Raw genomic sequence first — 21,682 nt, 5'->3', positions numbered from 1 at the left:
GAACTTCCCCAAAATAATTCCTAGGACAGATCTTTTAGAAAAACATCCAATCTTGATTTAAAAACTGTAAGTGATGGAAAATGCACCACAAACCCTTGGTGAATTGTTCCAATAATTAACTACTCTCACAATTAAAAATTTACATTGATAGATCAAAGAACCAGTTGATGGCAGCCATGAACACCTTCCACCTTCATCTCTGCTCTGTTAAGATGCTGATACCCTGAACAACTTATCTCCCAGACAGAAATAAATAAGAATGTGTGTGTGTGTGTGTGTGTGTGGCGGGGGGGAGGGTGCGCGGATGGGGAGTTTAAGGAGTGTTTCCTGCCAGTAGCACTAAGGACACTGGAGGGGGGAAGGGCAGGGCGGAATCAAGGCCACAGACCCAATCCCCCTCTCTTGTACCAGCCAGTGGAGCTGGCCAGCCACCAAGGGAAGTGTGTGCTACATGCCCTGAACAGGTGTAACAGCAGGCATGCTCCCCCTTGAGGCTTTGGAACACCATGAGGCACAAAGCTGCACTACTTCCAAAGCAAGTGACTAAAAGCCACACAACAGCCCTTAGGGTGCAGCTAGGCTTACTGGAGCAAACCTGAACCAAACCCAAAAGGTCCATCTGAACGTGTCTTACTTTATGGACCCATTGCTTCTCTCAGCTGACTATGCCACTATGGGAACCAGGGGGGTCTGAGAGAGCTGCACAGGGCCTCCATTCAGCCTATGGGGGTTCTTGCAGAATTTGAACATTTTTCCCTCAGAGATAAAACCTGTCCTCTGAAGGAATGATCAGATGGAAACCCTATGCATCCAGGTCACATTTTCAAGCTTTTCTTCACTGCCATGAGGGCTAGAAACCTTTTTTTAAAAATAGAAATGTAACCCACCATGCTTTATACTGCAGCATTTGCTCTGAAGTCCAAAGAAAGGCAGAGAAGCAATGGGGAGGAGATATGAATACTTTGTATCTCTGCAAATGTGTAGAAGACTGCGCAGAGCAACTCAGCTAGAAGGGACCAGAACATCCAAAAGTAGGGCATGGCAGTTACTGGATGCTGTTTATGAAGGTTTTCATTGTAGGCTAGCCACTTGGCAGGCCACAGCCATTCATCCTCTGAAAGCTCAGCCAATCAGAGCACAGTAGGTAAGGAAGGTAATAAATATAGGAGTTGTAGACAGTCCTGTGGACTCAGTGGCTGATGCATGCAGATGTGTCTACTGTGAGAGTTGCATCCCAATACCTGTACCATTTTGGATATAGGTAAGTTCTATTCCAGCTTTCCTTATTAGAGAAGCTCTCCATTAGGATAATGTTTGGTCCACTGCTGTGTGTATCATGGATCTAGAGGGAGAGCCAGGAGGTTACAGGACTTACATTTAGCCATCAGTTAATGGCTTGAAATTAGGAGTCTATCTCAGCTGAAGAGAGAACTGGGCAGAGCTCAGTCAGAGAGGGTTTGTACACTCGGACCTGATTTAACTGGGCTCACGAGGAAAAGCTAGTGCCTTCTAGAAATCCAGGGAATGGACATTTTATATGCTGATCCCAATACGTGTACCACTTCAGATACAGGCTACAGATTTCTGTTTCACAAGCAATTGAGGTCCAGTCAACTGTGGAGGCCCCAGACTGTTTGCTGACTCAGTTCTGAAGTATTTCGAAAGGAACTGCCTTTGTTTATGAGCTCTGATGAGTCAATACACATTGTTGAGACTGAGAAATTGGAGAATGTGTTTATATGTATGTACCAAGGCATAGAAGTGTAAATGTTATGTTAAAAATATACGTAACAGCAGCAAAGGGGGAAATCTGTATGAAGAAAACCAACAGAGCTTGTGTTTACGGTATTCATAAGTATTCCAAATACTACTTGCAATGTACAGGATGATTTGTAATATTTTGTGGGTGCATTAAATGGTTATTTACTGAGAAACTGTATGGTACGGTCTCATACTGGGAACCATTAACACCTATTTACCAGGGTTTTGCATGCAATAGCCCTGAGGTTTAACTCTGCATAATGCTTTCAGAAAAGTCCTGAAAAGACAGAAATCTGGCCTGTGCTTCAGCAGAGAGTTAAGCTGAGGTGCAAGAAGAAGGGGAGCATAATAGAGCTGTACATAATATCCCCTCAGCATCTTCCTACTCCATTACAAAAGCTCAGAGTCTGGTGTAGTCACATGACACCAAAGGCTGAAGCCCTGACACAAGCCCATGCCCTAAACTAGCCTTGATTATAGAAGTAAAACATGGGAAAGGCCTATTGGGTTAACTGTCCATCTCTGGCCAATGAAGGATTGTTCCCTATAGCACATATTTTAGTGCTTTTATGAGGAAGTTTCTTGCCTCTGTATGGGAAGAGCCCCCCAAAAAAGGATGATTTAGCCACAGGTTTGTAAATCTGTGCTGCAGTGTAACTGATTTTTAAGAACAATGATGAAGAAAAACTGCACAAGGCTGTGCTCATATTGCAGACTCTGCATTACATCACAAACCACCCAGGCTTTGCTCTTTTTGCCACTTCATTATAGTCCCTTGATCTTTGTGTGAAGAGCTGGACTAGCCTGGGGTAATCACCTTTCACCTGCCTAAAAACGCCTGTAGCTTCATCTGGAAAATTTACTCTCCACTTCATTGTCTAAAACCCTGCTTCTTGTTTTCAGTGCAGAATGGCTGCACCCCACGGAGGGATTCCCATAGAGGGAAGGCTTGATTCTGATCTCACTGACATAGGGATTTACACGGGGGTGACTTCATTGAAGCAAGTCTTGATTTACACAAGAGCAGAACTGGGCCCATTCGTTTGTAAGGTGCTCTGGGGTCTTTCAGGATAAAAAAGCACTGTCTAAATATAGGCTGTTCTTACTCATTTTCACAAGTTTAAGATAACGGTTCAGATCCTAATGGGAGATGATGTCTTCCAAAGTGAGTGAAAAAGTCAGTGTGCAGGAATGTGGAGGTATATTTGGTCAGACATGGGCCTAATTTTGCTCTCACTTATACCAGTGTCATTCTGGAGTAACTCCTCTGACTTCAACAGTTTCACTGTATTGACACCAATGTAAAGGAGACAAGAATTTGGCCCAGATATGTAGATCTTTCTGACTCTTCAATTTGCAGGATTCACCACTTCACGCCAATACATGTTAGAAGTTGCGTTAACTTTAATTAAGTTTAAAATGAATGGAAAGCTCATCCAGCTTCCTGGCAACCCTCACGTTCTCTGAAATCACTTTTAATATGAGAGAGACGGAGATCTTTGGAAATGTTGTACTAATAATTTATGAACAGTGAAACTCATCTCAAGTGATCATCTCAAGGGAAAAGAAATAAAAAATAAGCCCAGTGGGTAGGAGAGGTTTCCGAACCAGGGCCTGTTCCTGCCCGACTTGAGGTTAAAATCTATTTTTCAAATAAAGATAGTTACAGCATCCCAGATAAAAATAGTTTTTTTTCAATAAAGACAGTCAGTCCCCTTCTCCAGCCCACCCTGATATGTTCAGAACCAGCCTGAAGCTCAGGCCCTTGAGGCACAGGGTGAAATCCTGGCGGCACAGAAGTCAGTGGGAATTTTGCCATCAATTTGAGTGGAGCCAGCATTTCACCCTGGTACAGAAAGAAGTCCCCTGCATAAGTTGCTGTTTCCCCCTTATCATTTCTATGTTGCTGGGGTGCTGTAGCTGTGGCCTTCTACCAACAAGCAAATGTCATGCAGAGGATTCCCACTCTTTATTGTCATAATACGGTACTTTCTGTATGCCTGTGCATCCAAAATCCTGAAACTGCTACTAATGCTAGAGACACGATCAGGTTTCAAACACCACCACCACAGACATTATAGACACTGCATTAGAGACGGAGAAACTCTGCCTATCAACGAACTCAGTCACTTTGCCCCAAACTCCCTGGGTTAGAGCTATGTTTAATTCAGAGAGGAAAGTTCCCACACACAGTAAAATTGAAGGGCTAAAATCCCCATGCATCACACTGCATTATTTTTACTCCAGAATGTCTAGGTGGGTGGAAAATAGATTTAATTAAAAAGATTAAAAAAGCTACTGGATGTTGGAAGCTAATGAGTGTGGGACACAAATTCTCCTTGCATATGCAAACACAATTTCCATTGCATATTCCTACATTTTTGGTTGTTAAAAGGCAGATGTAATAGTAGACAAAAAATATGTACCAGTTTTTCCTAGTCTCTTACATGCTCCTTTTTATTTCTTCGCCTTTGGCTGGAACTCACTGCTTTATATTCAGTGCACTCAGCATTCTACACTCTGCACCAGGGGGTGCTGTATTATTGACAGTGTTTTATATTTTTGCTGGCTGTGGCTTTAAATGGGCTGTAATATGTAAGAAATCAACTATTTTATTGGTGTACTAAATTCTAAAAAGAGCAGAGAAGTTATTGCATTCTGGGCCTGATCCTCCACCACTGACGTCAATGAGACCATTGTAGGCTTGGACCCTAAAAGAACTAGGGTCAGAAGGGGATTTTTAGTCTGTAAACAGCCAATAATGATCTGATTTTAAAACCATTTTAAACCTCTCATTTTCACTGGTGTACAGTTTGTGCTCAGCAAAAGCTAGTCTCTGTAAATTAAATGTATCTTGCCCTGTTAGCAGAATACTAATCAATTACAGATTTTTTAAGCATAAGGACAACACACTATTTGGGCCCTGATCCTGCACTGTGGTCCATGCAGGTGGATTGCTTAGTTTATATAGAGCACTATTTATTTCAATAGGCTTTGTGTGGCCATAGCAGTCTGCCCATGCAGATCACACTGCAGGATTGGGGCATTCCTTGTTATCTTCCTGAATATCTGTTAAGCACCTAGCACAATTTTGATACCAAATACAAAACATAACGGTGTAGCTTTTTAAAAAAAAAATTGTCAAGATTTTATCTTAACAATATATAAAACTTAGCCCAACTCATCCAAAAATGAAGCAAGAGGAAGTTTAACTTTGGAAAAAAAATCTTGCTGTGCAAACACTGGGTGGCAGTTGCTGAGCCTGGTAGATCAAGAAACCACTTATGTCTGTTCCTTAAAGCAGCTGGCTCTCTTCATTCTGGGCCTCATGGAAGTCAACAGGCGTCGCTGGCTCAGTGACGGCAATGTTTTGCAAATCCAAACTCAGGTGGAAGTTGTACACATGACATGGTTTCCTTCTGCGTCGTACAGCATCTAGATATAGTCTCATGTGGAATTTTCAGAGTCTTTTTTCATAAATAGCCCCCATATTACCTCAGGCTACTGTGCACAGCACAGGAGTGTGAACACACAGTAGTGCCATTCATTACCAACTGCTTACGGCACAAGCTGGTGTCAATCAGGATGACAAGTATGTGATTTTATAAGAAGTTATGATCATGATGACTGGAAAATGGATGACTTGGTAATGTCATAAATGCTGTGACTTTCCTGCTATTTCTCAACCCTAGAAAAGCTATGTGCGGAACTTTTGGTGAAATCTGCATTGGGATCGATGCCAGGTTCTTCTTCCTTCCTGCAGTTGGGAGGACGATCCATATAACCTCCAGTCATCAAACAGCTCTCCCTGTTAGATCGCCCAAACTTGGAAGAGAGGGAAACTTCATGGTCAGCCCTGATGCACGTCTAAAAGTCCGAGAAGTCAAACAGAGAAAGGCAATGATATGAAGAGTAGGGCACAGCTGGGAGGATGAGACAAAGGAGAGAAAGAGAAAGAGAGGAGGAGTAGAGTACAGAAGACAAGATAAGGGGCGGGAGAGTGGCAAAGATGGGAACAGTGCTGTAGGGAGGAGAGAGTAGCAGAGACATGAAGAAAAGGAGCAAGGAAACTACAAAGAGAAGCTCAGCACAAACAGCCAAGTTCAGTAGGAAAACAGCTGTTTACATCACAGCTGCAGACTCTAGGGGATGAAAGAGTGAAGGAATAAGCTGCCTCTAACCACTCTGAACCTGACATTGATGACGCTGTTCAATCATTGATTCAGGCTCTTCTTGTTCTCTGACATGCTGGAACAGTAGCTTGCTGAGAAAAAAAGAGGGCCAGAAGTGAGAAGAGGCAGCGTTGATAATGAAAGCAGCAGTGTTTCCTAAATTGGGGAATATTTGATGTTGATTGATTCGTAATAACCAAGTAGGAGAATAAAGGAATTCTCATAGGCATCCTGATATAACCTATAAGGGGAAGATTCAATAGGATTAAGCTCTTAAAGATGGAAAACAGCTTTAGAATTCAGGAGAATGTTGAGTTCCCCAAAGATTTTGGAATTGTTACTAGCTAACCTGGGTCTTGTACCTGTAACTCACGTGCAACTACAATTGCCATTCACTTCACAGTGAGTTTTAGTTGGGCAAGCTCAGCTCTTAGATCATTAGGGGACTAACTAGCCAAGCACAGCTGAATTTTCACATAATAAATTCAGAGGCAGCCTGGCAGTTGCCAGTTGGGATAAGTATTTAAGAATTCTGAAATAAAGTGTTTGCTCATTAACTTGTATTAGGCCCCAGTGCTGCAATTGATAGCTGCTGCTGCTTGCATGACTAATAGAGCCTATTAGCATGTTCATTAAAAGCATATCAATAGGATGCATCCAAAACTCAAGCAGTGGCATTTAGATAAGGGAAAAAACAAGAGATACCCCTCCCCCCAAATTCTTTGAAATTTTATCTGAAACAAAATTCTGCTCCCTTGCTTAACTCTACTGTCTGTTTTATCAAAGTAATCACTGTACTTCTTGATAACTTATTTTATAGATTAATTAGCAGCTGATTAAGTGATGCTCATAACTGGTCTGTTCTCAAAACTAGTCAAAAGTAGTAGGTCAATAATGGGACATTTAACAACTATCACTCTGGTGCCCTGATACTTGTCAACTGAAGTATTATATTCTCCATGAATCACTTGCTATAGGAAAACAACAAGGAGTCTGGTGGCTACCCCCTGATACTTGCTATAGGAAAAATAGTGTCAATGTGATAGATCATCAGTACAGTATTATTATTATGTTTTCTCTTCAATAACTGTTTTTCATAAACACTTCTGCACTTAGATTCTATTCTCATTGAAGTCAGTGGCAGGTGGAGGACAATTCTTTTCTGATCTCTGCAGGTTGATCAACTTATGCCACTTAAGCATGCTATTTAATGACCCATATTATCTTAGCTTCCATACTTATAACTATGGTCAACAAATTTATCAGTGGTCCAATTTGATCATGATGTGGTCAAAAAGTTTTCCAGATGGTTTTACAATTGCAGACCCAGTACTTAAATATTGCTTGTACTGTGAAAATTGACTGAAGAAGTATTTGAAATTAGCCTTAGGCCTTGGCTACACTTACCAGCTAGTTCGACGGCTGGAAATCGAAGTTCTGGGTTCGACTTATCGCGTCTAGTCTGGACGCGATAAGTCGAACCCGGAAGTGCTTGCCGTCGACTGCGGTACTCCAGCTCGGCGAGAGGAGTACCGCGGAGTCGACGGGGGAGCCTGCCTGCCGAGTGTGGACCAAGGTAAGTTCGAACTAAGGTACTTCGACTTCAGCTACGTTATTCACGTAGCTGAAGTTGCGTACCTTAGTTCGAATTAGGGGGGTAGTGTAGACCAAGCCTTAGTGTATGATTGGATTGCACATGTGAACCAGCAAAACGTTTGCTTGAATTCTGCTTACATTAGCTTTTTGTTATTTTCCCCCCTTCCCTCTGTGTGGGTATCTGCAAACGTTTTGAGACTGATTTTCAGTGTATTGTGAACACGAGACCGATCTGTTTGGACCAGGACTGAGTCAGACAGTATTGATGAATTGATGACCAGGTTGATTATTTGTTTATTTTGAAGCTTCTGTCTTGTTCTCCACAATCTCAGCTTTCACTTTGAACAGGTCACATGAGTATTTGTTCTGTGCTCCTTATTGGCTAACAGGTACAGCAGCCCTGTTCTAGAAGCCATTTTCACTTGGTTTCTCAGAGAGAGAGAGAGAGAGAGAGGTTGCTTTTCCATTAATTCTTTTTGATCCAGCTGGACAAATCCAGAAAAGAAAAATCTCCTCTGGATCTCTGCATTTTTTACTCTGGCAGAAAAAGACTTATTAAGCTTACACAATTACTCCTGTAGCTTGGGACAGTTTTTAGTATTTAATATTTTTGCCTTACAAAATTCTCAAACTTGAGTGTTGTGGGTGCTCAGTCACTTTTCATCTAGGTGTCTAAAAATATCTTTAGTGCCTAACTCTTGACACCTAATTATGAAAATTTGGGCAAATACCTTTAAGTGGACCACCTAAATTGGACACAATAATGTAGGCGATGGGTAACTATTGTTCAACATAACCTCATAATACTTTCTGTGTTTTCCATTCCTGTTTTAATGCACCTAAGCTTCTACAAGGGGCTTTCTTCACTTTTCTTGGAAGACATTTTGTAGTAGTTCCATTAAGAAGTTTTGTTGATATGTGCCTGAAATGTTCTTTGCTTAATTTTGTCCCAATATTCCAAGCTGTGTCTCCTGGCATCACCCACAACAGTTACTCCCTCCTCCCCACAGACAGTTGTATCCACTCTTAGTTATTATTTAACCAAATTTGACATTTACAATCCCTTTTAATCTTTCTTCATAAGTCAATCTCTCCAGCCCCTTGATCACTTTTTATTGCTCTTCTTTGAAGTCTCCAGCTGGTGAGTATCTCTTGTGTGGAAGTTTACAGAACTGAAATCCACGTCCTACCTGTGGTTCTTACCAGAGTTGTGCAAAGAGGGACAGACCATAACGTTTCTGATTCAGATTTGCTGTCTGACTAATAATAACACCTAGCTTTTATATTCTGTGTTACTTTTTTGGGGTGCCTTATAGCATTGCATTTCAAATTAATATATAATTTGCAGTCTGCTATCACTCCCTAGGCGCTTTCAACATTCCCAACTGTTTCCCACCCACTAGTATCTTTGCTTTGGGTTATCATTCCCCAGAGGTAGTCACTTGTGTGTACACAGGTCTTGGTGATTTATTGCAGCTGTTTTCTCCAGTTGGCTCCATAACATCTTCGTTAGTCAATTGCATGGAAAAGGAATTCTTTTTCTCTACAACAAAGACTGATCCAAAAGCTCACATTTAGCACATCCCCATTAGCTGTTCTCTTGGTAGTTTTCTCCACTATTAAAATTATCTACTTTTAACAGGTGAACAGTTAATGAAAAGTTTTCAGAGTGTAAAACAAAGCGTAGGTAATGAATGCCAATGCCACATTTCATGATGTATGTCAACTTCCTTACACAATTTAGGGAAAAGTTCCGCTTCCAAATCCGCAGTGCCAGGAGATGATCCTCAGCTGATGTAAATTGTCATATGCCCATTGAAGTTACTGGACCTGTGACAATATACAGCAATGAACTATCTGTCTTCAGATCACTATTGTTGATTCTGCCCTCATTCCAAGTGTGGACTACGACTTATGCCCATAGGAATATTGTGCATGATACAAATGCAGAACATACATAAAAAATCTGCCAGGCAACCTGGTGAGTAGAGTTTTGCACTTAAGTTTTAACTAACACTTTCCTCTGTCTACCCTACCTACCTCCTGCATGTTCTCAGCTCTCCTCCCAGCTGTCCCTGGATTTCTTCTTTTCCACTTTCATCACATTAATCTCTTGCTCATTTGAAAAATGTTGCGTAAGTATTTTAAATGCTGGACTGTCAATATAGAAGGAATGGTGTAAAAGGGCATGCTTGCCCCGTAGTGCCTGCTGATGGCTAGTATGGTGGCTCTGCTGAGGCCTGCCTCAGTTTCCCCTTAACTCAGACTTCCTTAAAGAGTCCACACAGGCCAGATATTCAAAATATTCTCCCTTCTGGGGTCCAATATATTAAGTCCTGTACACAATCTTTCAAAATAGACTCAGACCTACACTCTTCACCCCAGTTTCAGCTGGACCCTGCCACTCTTCCCTGAGGGTCCATCCTCTCTTTTAAAGTTCCTTTCTTTTGCCCCAGCCCAAGCTGGGCAAAACTCCTGCTCCCTGAGGATCTGTCTTCCCACCCACCTTCCCACAGGCCTCCTCACTGACTCAGGGCCCTGCAGGAACCATCCTACTCCCTGCACTGTCTGCAGGCATCGTCTTACAACCTGCAGCTGTTTCCCACTTTATAAGGCCCAGGTGCTTTCCCTTAAGCCCTGTTGGGCACCAGTTAGTAAGTCCAGGTGCACTGGACCCCACTCCCTCTTAAAGTGACTGTGACAGATGGGTTATCCTTGATCTTTGCTCTGAGGGTCAATCTAACTCAGGGCAGGATCTTCTCAGTTACAGGACCCTATGTCTGGAATTTCCTCCTTGAGGACATCTGCCCATATTTCTCTCTCCAAGACTCAACTAAAGGTTTTTCTATGCAGGCTAGTACCTCAGTAACCATTTTGGTCTCTCTTTATGTGCCTATTCTTTTGCCCAGCTCTGTTTGAGGGAATGGTTGGTGTTTCTGGGCATTGGGCCCAGTTTTTGTTTAATTTTGACTACAGATGGTACAGTTTCCCAGATCCTATACCCAGAGACAAGCACTTTATAAGTGTTAAAAAATAAAATAAAATCTGTCTCTTGTCTCCAAGTAAGAACCAGGACTTTCAAAACTCTGCCTTTTTATAGAAACTTCTTTTCTGTGATAGCTCCAGTCATTACCAAGTTATCAAAATAAGTTAAATAGTTTATAAGAGCTCCATAAACCACTTTAAATTAGCCTCAATGTTCTTGAACAATTACATAAAATAAAGTTCCAGTATCAAACCTGCTCAGCATTGGTGTGGCAGTAAAGGAGCCAGCTTTGGATTTTACCTCTGGATTTTACAAAGTGATCTTATTTTCAGAATTAAAGAAATAAAGAGTATGGAAAACTTACTGTGTATTCTGGTCCCAGTTTGTCCATTGGTAAGAGAAGGCAAGAGAGAAAAAAAAGTAGAATAAAATAATGATGCAAATTATTTTCACTAAATGCAAAGGTATATTAATAATCAAAATCATTGGACTGAATAAAGTACTGACTTAGACTTCACTGTGCAATCCCACTGGAGTCTATGGGACAGCATGGAATACAAGTCAGCATCATATTTAATATTCAGTATCTAAAGATCTAATGCAGAAATTTAAAAGGGGAGAAGGTAGCATAAGATAATGTTTGTTTTTACCCATCTATAGTTTCTGCATATTACCCATATTTCTTGGTAATACTAACTGATGAGAAATAAAAATACACGGTGGTTAAACAGGAATTGTTCAAATATTTTAACATCTGCCTCTAGGTATGTGGCATGCAGCCTTTAAGGACAGGCAAGACTATCCATAATAAACTTCCAATGTTTTCAGTTTGCTTTGAGTACTTACCTGTGATTGTATATGGGTAATAATTCCAAGCCTTCTCTGTAATGTAAAATATTTTGGGAACAACTGCTCTGGCCCAGCTAGGTAGTTTGCTGCAAAGAAAGGAAATCCTAAATTAGAATATTTATTGACTTGCGAGAACTGTAAGACACTTTCTAATCATGCTCACAATTTGACAAGTACTAAGCAGGACCTACTAACACTAAGGGCTCGTTTATGCTACCCGCCAGATTGGCAGGCAGCGATTGATCCAGTGGGGGTTGATAGATGCGATAAATCGACCGCTGAACGCTCTCCTGTCGACTCTGGTACTCCACCAGAACAAGGAGCACAAGCCGAGTCGATAGGAGAGTGTCAGCTGTCGACTTACTGCAGTGAAGACACAACGGTAAGTAGCTCTAAGTATGTCGACTTCAGCTACGCTATTCACGTAGCTGAAGTTGGGTATCTTAGATCAACCCCACACGGTAGCGTAGCCAAGCCCTAAGTCCTCACATAGTAATGTCTGTAAGTTATGTGTCCCTTTAAATCTGCATTGAAATCTCACTTTAGCCAACTCCTGACCATTGGCCATTGCACTGCCACACATTTATTCATTCTTTTGGAGAGAATAACTTCCTTTTACACTTCTCTAGCTAAGGAGAAGATTCAAAGTATGGGTTTGTGAATTCACAGCCTTGGTCATGTGAGGAATCAGCACAGGTAATGAGATGCAGTGAGTACTTTACACTATAGTATTCTTAGCGTAAGGAGACAGCCTTTATCAAGAGTAGTGAGCAAGTATAGTAAACTGGCCTAGTCATTCTGATTTTGTTACTTCTGCCTAAGGAGTTTCTTCCTCCATATTCTCTACTGATGCATAAACTCTTGTATTCCATTAACCCCAAATCCTATGAGACAGGATTTTCTGTGTGCTAATAATACTATGTAGCAATTATAAAGAGTTTTATATTCAAATTAACTATCCCTCACTAACACCTTTGTGAAGTTGGGCGTATGTACCGCTACCTCGATATAACACGACCCGATATAACACAAATTTGGATATAACGCAGTAAAGCAGTGCTCGGGGGGGGGGGGGGGGGGGGCAGGACTGCGCACTCCGCTGGATCAAAGCAAGTTCAATATAATGCGGTTTCACCTATAATGTGGTAAGATTTTTTGGCTCCCAAGGACAGCGTTATATCGAGGTAGAGGTGTATTATGTCCATTTTGCAAATGGGGAAACTGATCCAGAATGATAAAGAGCCAGAGTTAGAATGGAGGACCTTTGAGTTCTAGCCCAGGGTCCAGTCTGCCAGGCAATTTACCAATACACTGGCTACAATGCTAGTAGACTAAGAAAACCCTTAGATAAGGGGGGGGGGGTCATTTTTTTGTGGTTAAGAAAAAATCCCTGCAACCATGCAAAAATAGCTGACACAGTGACAACCCAGTTGGAGTGATGATCTATGGGGTTGTACCAGGCAAAAGCCAGTGCAGCATTCAGTCACTATTATCTGTATTATTGCAACGCTTAAGAGCTCACTAGGTGCTATACAAACACAAAACAAAAAGACAGTCACTGCCCCAAAAAGCTTACAACTAAGTAATTGCTTTTGAATACTCACCTGGTAAGATAACCACCATGATTAGGCACTATCCCTGGCAGGCTAGAGTCAATTTTTGTACTAGCGTCTCCAATTTGTGGAGCTCAGAGAACCACGAGTTATTGTGGAGTTGACAAACCTTGGTTTTAAAGGGAAGGAGAGTTTATATACATTTTCTGCTCAAGTATTCCCTTGTGTCATCAGCTTTAGCCACCAAACTGGTGGTGACAATGATGGGGCATTGGCCACCAGGAGAGAGGCAGAAGTTTGGAGATGATAAATAGAAATACTCTTCAGGGCTCCATTTAAAATAGCTTTGATCAGACCAGGGGCATGACAAAGATCATGTGGTCTTAGATGGAGTCTGAACTGAACCACAGCAAGTAGCTTCTGAACTCAATTATCCAAATGTAAGGGGGAAATCAATTAAGTTCAACTGTTTGTGAGTTGGATAATTGAGGGAATTTTCAATACCACCGCTGCATGTCAGAGATAACAGAGGGTTTTGCATAATTAAGGATTGTTTAATCAAGATTTTGCTCGATATAAATCTTTGCATTTGTGTGGAAGCCAAAATGCAGAAGTTACCACACCTAAAACCACAAGTTTTCATGTAAACCAGAAGTTAAGTGCATTGACTTTTTCGCCTTCACAATGACATTGTCCGAAGGCTTGTTTTTGCTTACCCATGCTTTTCTTGTACAAAGCCCTAAGCAGTGGTTCTTGGAGAACAAATTACATAACAAAATTCATTCCGCACATGGGTGGGAAAAATTAGAGGGAACCCTGGATGCTATCGGTCTTTCCCAGAAACAGGAAGAAATCTGTTTGTTTGAACTTGATTGCCAGATCTCTGGAAAGCATCTGGAACCCCAGCAGGAATATCAGGGAGGAAGAAACTCCAGGGAGAGGCCCTTTGGTTGGGTTTCATAACTTTCTCACAAAATCTGCACTGTATTTGTTCAGACTTTGCCACTAGGCCACCAGACTGAGGTGAGTCTGGGCTCTCCAGAGAATGAAAGTAAAGGAAGGTCTGTATTTTTTTTTTTAAAGGAGCTCCACAGCTACAGTCTTGAGTGAACCCTTAGTCTGAGGCAGAGTCAGGGTATTTATGTATCAGAATAAGTTGTTTAAAAGTGTCCAGTCATGGCTTGAAACCTACATTCCTTGTTCAAGCAAAGCACCCATTGCCCCCAGCAGGAGAAAGGACTACAAGAACAGGATCTTTAACTGGTTTTCTGTCTCATTTTGACCCTGACAGAAGTATCTTATAAACAAATCCTCAACCAAGTGCCACTTCATCTCCATTTCATTTCAGAAGTGGTGGTGCGAGTCGAGTGACATCTCCCTGAAATCCACTTGGAAGAAAACATGGGCCTTGTTGTTCACTCAGGGAACTGGGTTATGGGATTCTAAATGTAAGTGTACTTTCCATTTGTTCTGATATCTGGAATATGTCAGTATGGTAAAAGCTACTTCCTCTGCCAAAGGCTTGGCCTTCTCCACAGTTTGCTTTATACAATGGAAAACTAAGTGTGACACACTATCACTGCTATTATGAATGCCTCATTTTATTGCTGACGCAACTCCCACTGAAGTCAATGGCAAAATGTCCATTGATTTCAATGGAAAGTTGAATTGGGTGCTTTGGATTTGGCTGCCTAGAGTGCAGCTATAAATTATCCTGCTTAGATTTTAATTTTAGTTCTTCAGCAGAAAACCGGGGCTCTTTTTTCCTGAAACTTCTACAACCAGTTAATTTGTTCTTTGAAAAATTAGCTGCTACATCAAATGCTAAATTTGATACTTGACAGTTACAGAATCATAGAATCATAGGATTGGAAGGGACCTTGAGAGGTCATCTAGTCCAGTCCCCTGCACTCATGGCAGGACTAAGTATTATCTAGACCATTCCTGACAGGTGTTTGTCTAACCTGCTCTTAAAAATATCCAATGATGGAGATTCCACAACCTCCTTAGGCAATTGATTCCAGTACTTAACCACCCTGACAGTTAGGAAGTTTTTCCTAATGTCCAACCTAAACCTCCCGTGCTGCAATTTGAGCCCATTGCTTCTTGTCCTGTCCTCAGAGGTTAAGGAGAACAATTTTTTCCTCTCCTCCTTGTAACAACCTTTTATGTACTTATCAGGGAACTAATTTAGCAGAAGGTCTCCCTTTACTTTCCATAAAAATTCTGCTCAAATAAGTTGGACTCACTTTAGGTAACAGAGATAAAGGAACACTATATGTTTCTATAGCATTCTTTTGTATCTTCAATTCAATTAGTCTAAGCACTATATTTTGACCTCTTCAAGGCCAGAGGTACCTCTGCGGTGCCCTGCTAACAATTTCTCCCTCACAGGGCTTCTTAAACAAACCCCACCCTGGCTTTTCTTGTCCATTCACCACCCTTTCTCAGGGCTCTGAGTTTATTCACATAAATAAAACTCAAGTTCCCATACACAGGCCATTGGTTTTAACCTCTTGTCAGGTCACTGCCAGGCTTTTCCTGCCTGTAGTCTCAGTAGGAAAACCCCATGCCCCAGATCTTTCTGCTGGAACCTGCTCCCTGTCAGCAGTCTCCAATTCACCCTGCTCCCAGATCTTCCTGATTGGGGCCTTTCCTGCTTTGGCAGGCCTGTACCCAGGGCCTACCTGGCTAGAGCCTCAGGCTTCCAGTTCTGGCTTCCAAACCCCTCGATATCGGGGTCTTCCATGGAGAAGGCCTTCCTGCAGTTTTCTGCATTTCCCTCTTCCCTGCTGCCCTTTATAGGGAATTGCCTGATCCAACCCAGGCGTGCCTCTTTAGAAATCAGGGTTTGCTAGCTCCAAGCCCTCCAGCCCATCAGGGACAAGCCGCCCTGTTACAGTGCTGTTTATAGTTGTAGTTCTATTTAAATTCAATACGTTTGACTTAAAACACTTATGTAACGGCCCTAGCTGAGCTCCCCTTCGTGGACGCTCACCAGGCTGCTATTCTGGACCCAAACCTTTGGCTCTTATGAGTTTTAAAGCTTATTGAGTCTGACCAGTGTTCAGCCACTCCCCTATGTCTGGCTTTTCAGGTACACTACTGGGATACAGACTGCAACGCTGGTACCCACTCCTGAGTCATGGGGCCCCATAGCCCCACTGACCTGCACCCCAAGACCACTGTGGACTTTCCCAGTCTCTGAAGTAGCTCTTGCATATCCCCTCCAGAGCTACACCCTTGTGAGGACTCTAGATTACTGCTCCACCTTTCACGGACACAGACTTTGCCAAGGCACTTTACATCACATACAAGTTAATCACAGACTAAGCATAGGAGATATACAGATCTATGGAAAACCAACCAACAAACACACCACCGCAGTTCTTGACCCCTCCTAAGAGCCCTTTGGTTCTTGGTCAGTGTCTTCCAGGGAAGCGGAGATTCTTCTGCATCCCCTCCTGCCCCCTCCTGTTGTCAGCCAATAGAGAGCCAGCTCAGAGCTGAATTTGTTCTTCTAGTCCCCCCTGTCAGGTGACCCACCGTTGCTTCAAGTCCCCTGTCTGGTGATTGGTTGCTTGAAGTCCAGACTGGGTAAGACTGGTTCCTGTGGACTGCAACACGGTCGTTGTTTTAGGGTGCTACCATTTGAATGGAAGACCATCCATGTAGATGACCCCTGTTTGCTCTCCATTGTTAGCCCTCTGCTAACCAGGATTTTTCTTGATACCACCTGGATGTTTCAGCTCCAAATTGAGGCTGAATTGCCAAAGTGAAGACTCAGCAGCACACATTAACAATCAAAATGGAGTTCACAAACCAGAATGGAGTTTGCAGATTGACAGACATGTACTAATCCATCAGAACGCAACATTAGCAGAACTCAGTGAAGGCTTCTGTTGCCCTAAAATGTATTATTGCCTCTCCTGTTGCTGATAATTTACAACACAGCAATCAAATGAGTTATCCAGGAATGACGGATATGTGAAACATTCTCAGAGAAACCAGGTGAAACTAGACTACTTTCCAGCGTTGCAACAAATTTGAGTTTTAGACTAGCTCCACTGCAAAATTCACTATAGTTCTCGAATATTTAGAGAAAACCTGCATCTAGATTAGAACACCCAGATCTATTTTAAGCTGAAACCACCCAAAAATCACAGTTGTGCTTGGTAACTTGTGCTCAGAAGTACTATGAAAACAGGTGAAAGTCATCAGTGTTTACTGAGTTCGGAACCCAAAAACTTAAAAGCAAAACTTGCAAGGTACATTGAAACCCCAGAAATGTTGCGAAGTGCTGAGTCTGTGTTGATTTAGTTGTCAGAGAATACAGGAAAGCTCCAGCTGGAAAACAATGGGTCAAATTTAGCAGATTTACACCTTTTGCAAGCCCATTGATTTGATGACAACACTGCAACTAGAATGGTAACCTTAACCAGACGTGCTGGGTGGTTAGGTAGGAGCAGCTCAAACATTTAGAATGCCAAGAGAGGGTGAAATACTTGCCCCCTTAAATTTAATGGGCATTTTTCTGTTGTCTTCAATGGGGCCATGATTTCACCCTAAAAGTGAGGTCCAGGAGATATATTAAGAGCTGGAAGGGAGGGACTGGGCTTGTCAGTAGAAGGAGAGGGAGCAGTGAGTGGGTTCAGCAGTTAGGAAAGGGTTTAAGACTGGTTGAATCTGCTAACATTTTTCTATGTGGCAGCCATCTTGGACACTGATCCATATATTTTTGAAGTTTTTTGGCCTACGTAAACTTTATATTCAGTGTTCTGACAATGTCACAAATTACTGAATGCTGAATTACTGAACAGACAACTACCGGGCAAAAGAAAAAAGATCCTTTTATTGCTAATGTACGTAAATTGTTTTTCAGCCAAAGCTTCTAATCTAGATTAATGTCAGGTACTTGATAAAAAGCCAGGCCAAGTCAATGTGACTTTGGAATTGTTTACGCTTGAAGATATAGGGTAAAATCCTGACCCCATTAAAGTCAATGGGAGGTTTGCCGTTGTTCCAGCCCAGGGAGCCAGGATTTGACTCATAAAATCTATGAGATGATATTTCTGAGCAATATATGAATTTTCTCCAGTCCTATATCTGTGACTCACAGTACTGATGACTTGCTCACAGAGCACTGTCTTTTATGAATGTAATTCATATACTGGTATTTATGGCAAGGCTTTCCCCCCCCCCCCCATTATAATGGAAACTGCAAACTAAAGTACTTATGGACAGCAGAAGTAGAACAGTCACAGCAAAAGATCTGCACTGGCCATCAGGCAGCATTCTAGTAAGACACTGACACTCTCTCAAGGGCACTTTCCCATAGTCAAGAAAGATATTGGAATCATTTCGTTGCAATGGATCAGATACGGTACTTTTCTGACAGAAAAAGATATGTCAAAGAGAATGATCTTTCACCTCCCCACAAAAATATGGATCTCACGGGGGAAAAGTGAAGGAGACAGAATGGACAGCTACCCTGAAATCTCTAAAATCTGCATGAAGGTGCAGTGATCTGTCCTCCCCATTTCTCCTTCCCAGATGGAAGTAAACATCTCACATTCTTTCTCTGAATGGAATGGAGATAAAACTAACCACAAAGGCATGTGGATTTATTTGATATGAATCCTCAGGACAGTTTTTGAAAATGTGTTATGTTTGTGCACAGCATTTTGAACACGTGTGCATGCCAAGCACATTTGTACCAGCACTGATCTCCTATTCCGTGACAGATATTAAGCTTCTAAGTGGTGAATAAGGCCCTCAGCAGACTTTTTGCACAAGAACAATTATTTGTAGGCGTGGACTATTGCTGGTCATTCTATTGTTAGGCTGGGGAAAGGTCAGATCTGTCAGGATTCCAGAACAACATGGAATGGTGTAATTGCCACAATATTGCTATATCTGCTTCTAAGGATCACAGTGCAGAGAAGCTCAATAAAGAAAATGGGCCTAAGGGAACACAGAAGAATTAGAAAAGCAGCAACATTCAATTAGATCAGTAGTAATAAAAAACTGCAGCAGATTAAGGAATATATTTCATACAACAGAAATATATAGGTTTTAAAATTAATACTGGCCTTTAAGTCAGTGTGGAAGCACTGACCCCTAACACCTTAATTTCAGTTGTAGAAAAGACATATTCTGCTTTAGGAAATGATGGGGCTGTCGGGAAACAAAAGCAATTTTTCTCATCATGTCTTTAAGCCTGTCACTTTGCTGCAGAAGGTCACTGATGTACAATTCTAGTGGTCATTCATAATGTCAACTCACTTTGCTGAGACAAATCTTTTGTTACCAAAATGGGTCACTGGCCTTATGCAGTTCGTATGAAGTAGTGCTCAATCTTGCTGCATCAGCACCCCAAGGGCTCACTGCTACCCTAAGCAATTCTCTGCTAAGTGTGGGGCCAGAGTGACTTTCTGCATGCTACTGATGTTAAACAAAGGAGACATGATTAACCTCTGTGCCATTTCAGGCAGGATTAATTTTAATGCACCTATTTGATTTTAGCTGAAGTTGCTGATTTGGGGTGTTAGAAAAAAAATCTATCTTTGATCTAGATTTTGAAAAGAAAATAACTTTGTTTTAAAGAAGAACTTCAGTGCGTTACATTTTTTTGCACTTCTATAACACTTGCCGTCAGAGACTCTCACAGCACATTACAAACATTAATGAATTGATCTTCAAACACCTCTGTGCAGGAAAGAAGAACCATCATTTCAGTTTTACTGTTGGGGATGAAATGGAAGCACACAGCGATTAAGGGCATCCACAACCTTAATTAAAGTCAATGGGAGTTATTGGTGCTCCGTGCCTTGGGAAATCAGACTCTCCTGGACTTTCACAAGTTCACACAGCAAGCATGGGATAGAGTGAGGAACAGAACCCAGATGTAGTGACTCCCAGTCCATCTGGCACACTACGTTTCTTTTAATAGATTCCCTTTTTGTTTTACCTATTTTGAAAAATGGGGAAGTGTGAAATAAAAAGGAGAAATGTGCTGATTTTCAACACAACCCTGCCTTCAGGCCATAATTCTTTGTCATGGAAAATGTGCTCTTCGAAATGTACTCTTCCACTGTGTCCCTTTCCTTGAAGTTTCCAGTAACTGTAGTCAATAGAACACATTACATTTGAAACACAAAGGCTATTTCCTGAGAGAGGTGTTATGCCCTGCAAATCTTCAACACTGTGCATGACTGGAGGTTACAGCAGCATGCTGCTCAGGGAAACAGCTGCATGGTACTTGCCTGTTGAGATAGACCCGCTTTTCTGTTAGCTGACCATTGCCATGATTTGGATCTTCATAGGGTTCATTCTGCACCACTTCCACGCCCTCCCCTCGGTCACTCTGCTCATGGCTATGCTTACTGATCATGTACAGCTGTCCAATTCTGTACTGCAAAACAAAAACAGGAGCAAATGTATTAGCCGTATACAATGCATGAGTATCCACAAGCCAAATGTCAAAGGGTTATACAGGAAAAACTGCAATTTAAAGGTAGTGAGGGGAGGGGGAATCACTGCATTGAGAACTGCTAGAATGATCATAATAAACAGTATTACTAATAAATAAACTACTAAATAATAGTGCTACATCCATAGTGTCTTCTATCCAGGGAAGATAGTACTTTACTCAAAGTACTTTACCAAGATCAGTCACGTGGTACATGATCATTGTCACATAGGTAAATTACATCATGGGAACCTTAAAAACGTAAATGGGTTTTAACCATAGGCGGGGGTGATATAGATCAGAATAAAGGCCTCAGTGTTCTGGAAAGATGGAAGTTTCTGGAGGGGCAAGGAGTCATGAAGAAGTTGGTGAAGGAGACTTCATCTTTGAAAGCCCTTGGCATACCTCTTTAAGATTTGTAGCTATAGAGCCAGGTCCTCAGCTGGTGTAATTCAAGGTAGCTCCACTGAAGTTAAATGAGTTATGCCAATTTACAGCAGCAGGCCCCTAAATTACCACCTGCGTCCAAGCCATCAGGGCACCTCACTGTCATAAGGGGACCAATTTTCTTCTTCTAAGCCAGATATCAAAAGGCAAGCAATATCCCGAAGAGACTCCCAAGTGTTTTGCTTATAAGTGGAGAGATATGCAAGGCACTCCTTTTAAACAGGACTAGACAGCTGTGATTGTAGAGGTGCCAGAAATGGCAGCCTGGTAAAAAATTATATGGACACACATATAAACCTGGCAGGAAATGATGACCTAGCCATGATCAGTTGTGACCATAAGACATCCAACGGCCTCATGATGGTCAGTGTGAAGCAAGCTGGTGGTTTCTGCCCAGTTTCTAGTGGATAAATGTCCACATCACAAGACCGCCACCACAGCTTACACCCTTATTAAACTCCTCAGAGAAGCCAAGAACTAAATGGGTCCTGATGACTGGCCTCCACTCTTTCTGCTAGAGGTCCTTGAAGGTCAGTCATCAGGCACTCTGGACAGTCAGTTTGGGGAAGCCTGCACCAGGGCCGGCACAACCTATTAGGCGACGGCGCTACAATTTGGGGGAAGACGACCGCGGCGATATTTCGGCGGCGGGACCTTCCGCCGCCTCTGTGGAGGGCGACATTTCGGGGTGGGACCTTCCGCCGCCTAGGGCGGCAGAAAAGCTGGCGGTGCTCCTGGCCTGCACTGACACCCTGCCTCTGGTCTATGAATGAATCAAGTTTGTCAATCCAGCACTTTCTACCAGCTCCAGAAATTCACTAAAGAAGGTTAAGAACTCATTGATTTT

General features: G+C 42.1%; 1 protein-coding gene across 1 annotated transcript in view; it reads right to left on the bottom strand.

The window, feature by feature from the left end:
* The window catches only part of PITPNC1 (phosphatidylinositol transfer protein cytoplasmic 1), a 176,097-nt gene that overhangs the window by 65,319 nt on the left and 89,096 nt on the right, over window positions 1–21,682 (bottom strand). The window contains exons 2-4 of the mRNA XM_054048012.1: window positions 20,183–20,331; window positions 11,362–11,450; window positions 10,880–10,887 (exon numbers count right to left, since the gene is read on the bottom strand). Coding sequence (XP_053903987.1) covers window positions 10,880–10,887; window positions 11,362–11,450; window positions 20,183–20,331 — 246 coding nt within the window. The remainder of the gene's footprint in view (window positions 1–10,879; window positions 10,888–11,361; window positions 11,451–20,182; window positions 20,332–21,682) is intronic.

The sequence above is a fragment of the Malaclemys terrapin genome, chromosome 13, assembly GCF_027887155.1.
Source record: "Malaclemys terrapin pileata isolate rMalTer1 chromosome 13, rMalTer1.hap1, whole genome shotgun sequence".
NCBI classification, from domain to species: Eukaryota; Metazoa; Chordata; order Testudines; family Emydidae; genus Malaclemys; species Malaclemys terrapin.
Note: the sequence above shows the minus strand (reverse complement) of the source record. Positions and strands in the feature narration are given on the sequence as shown.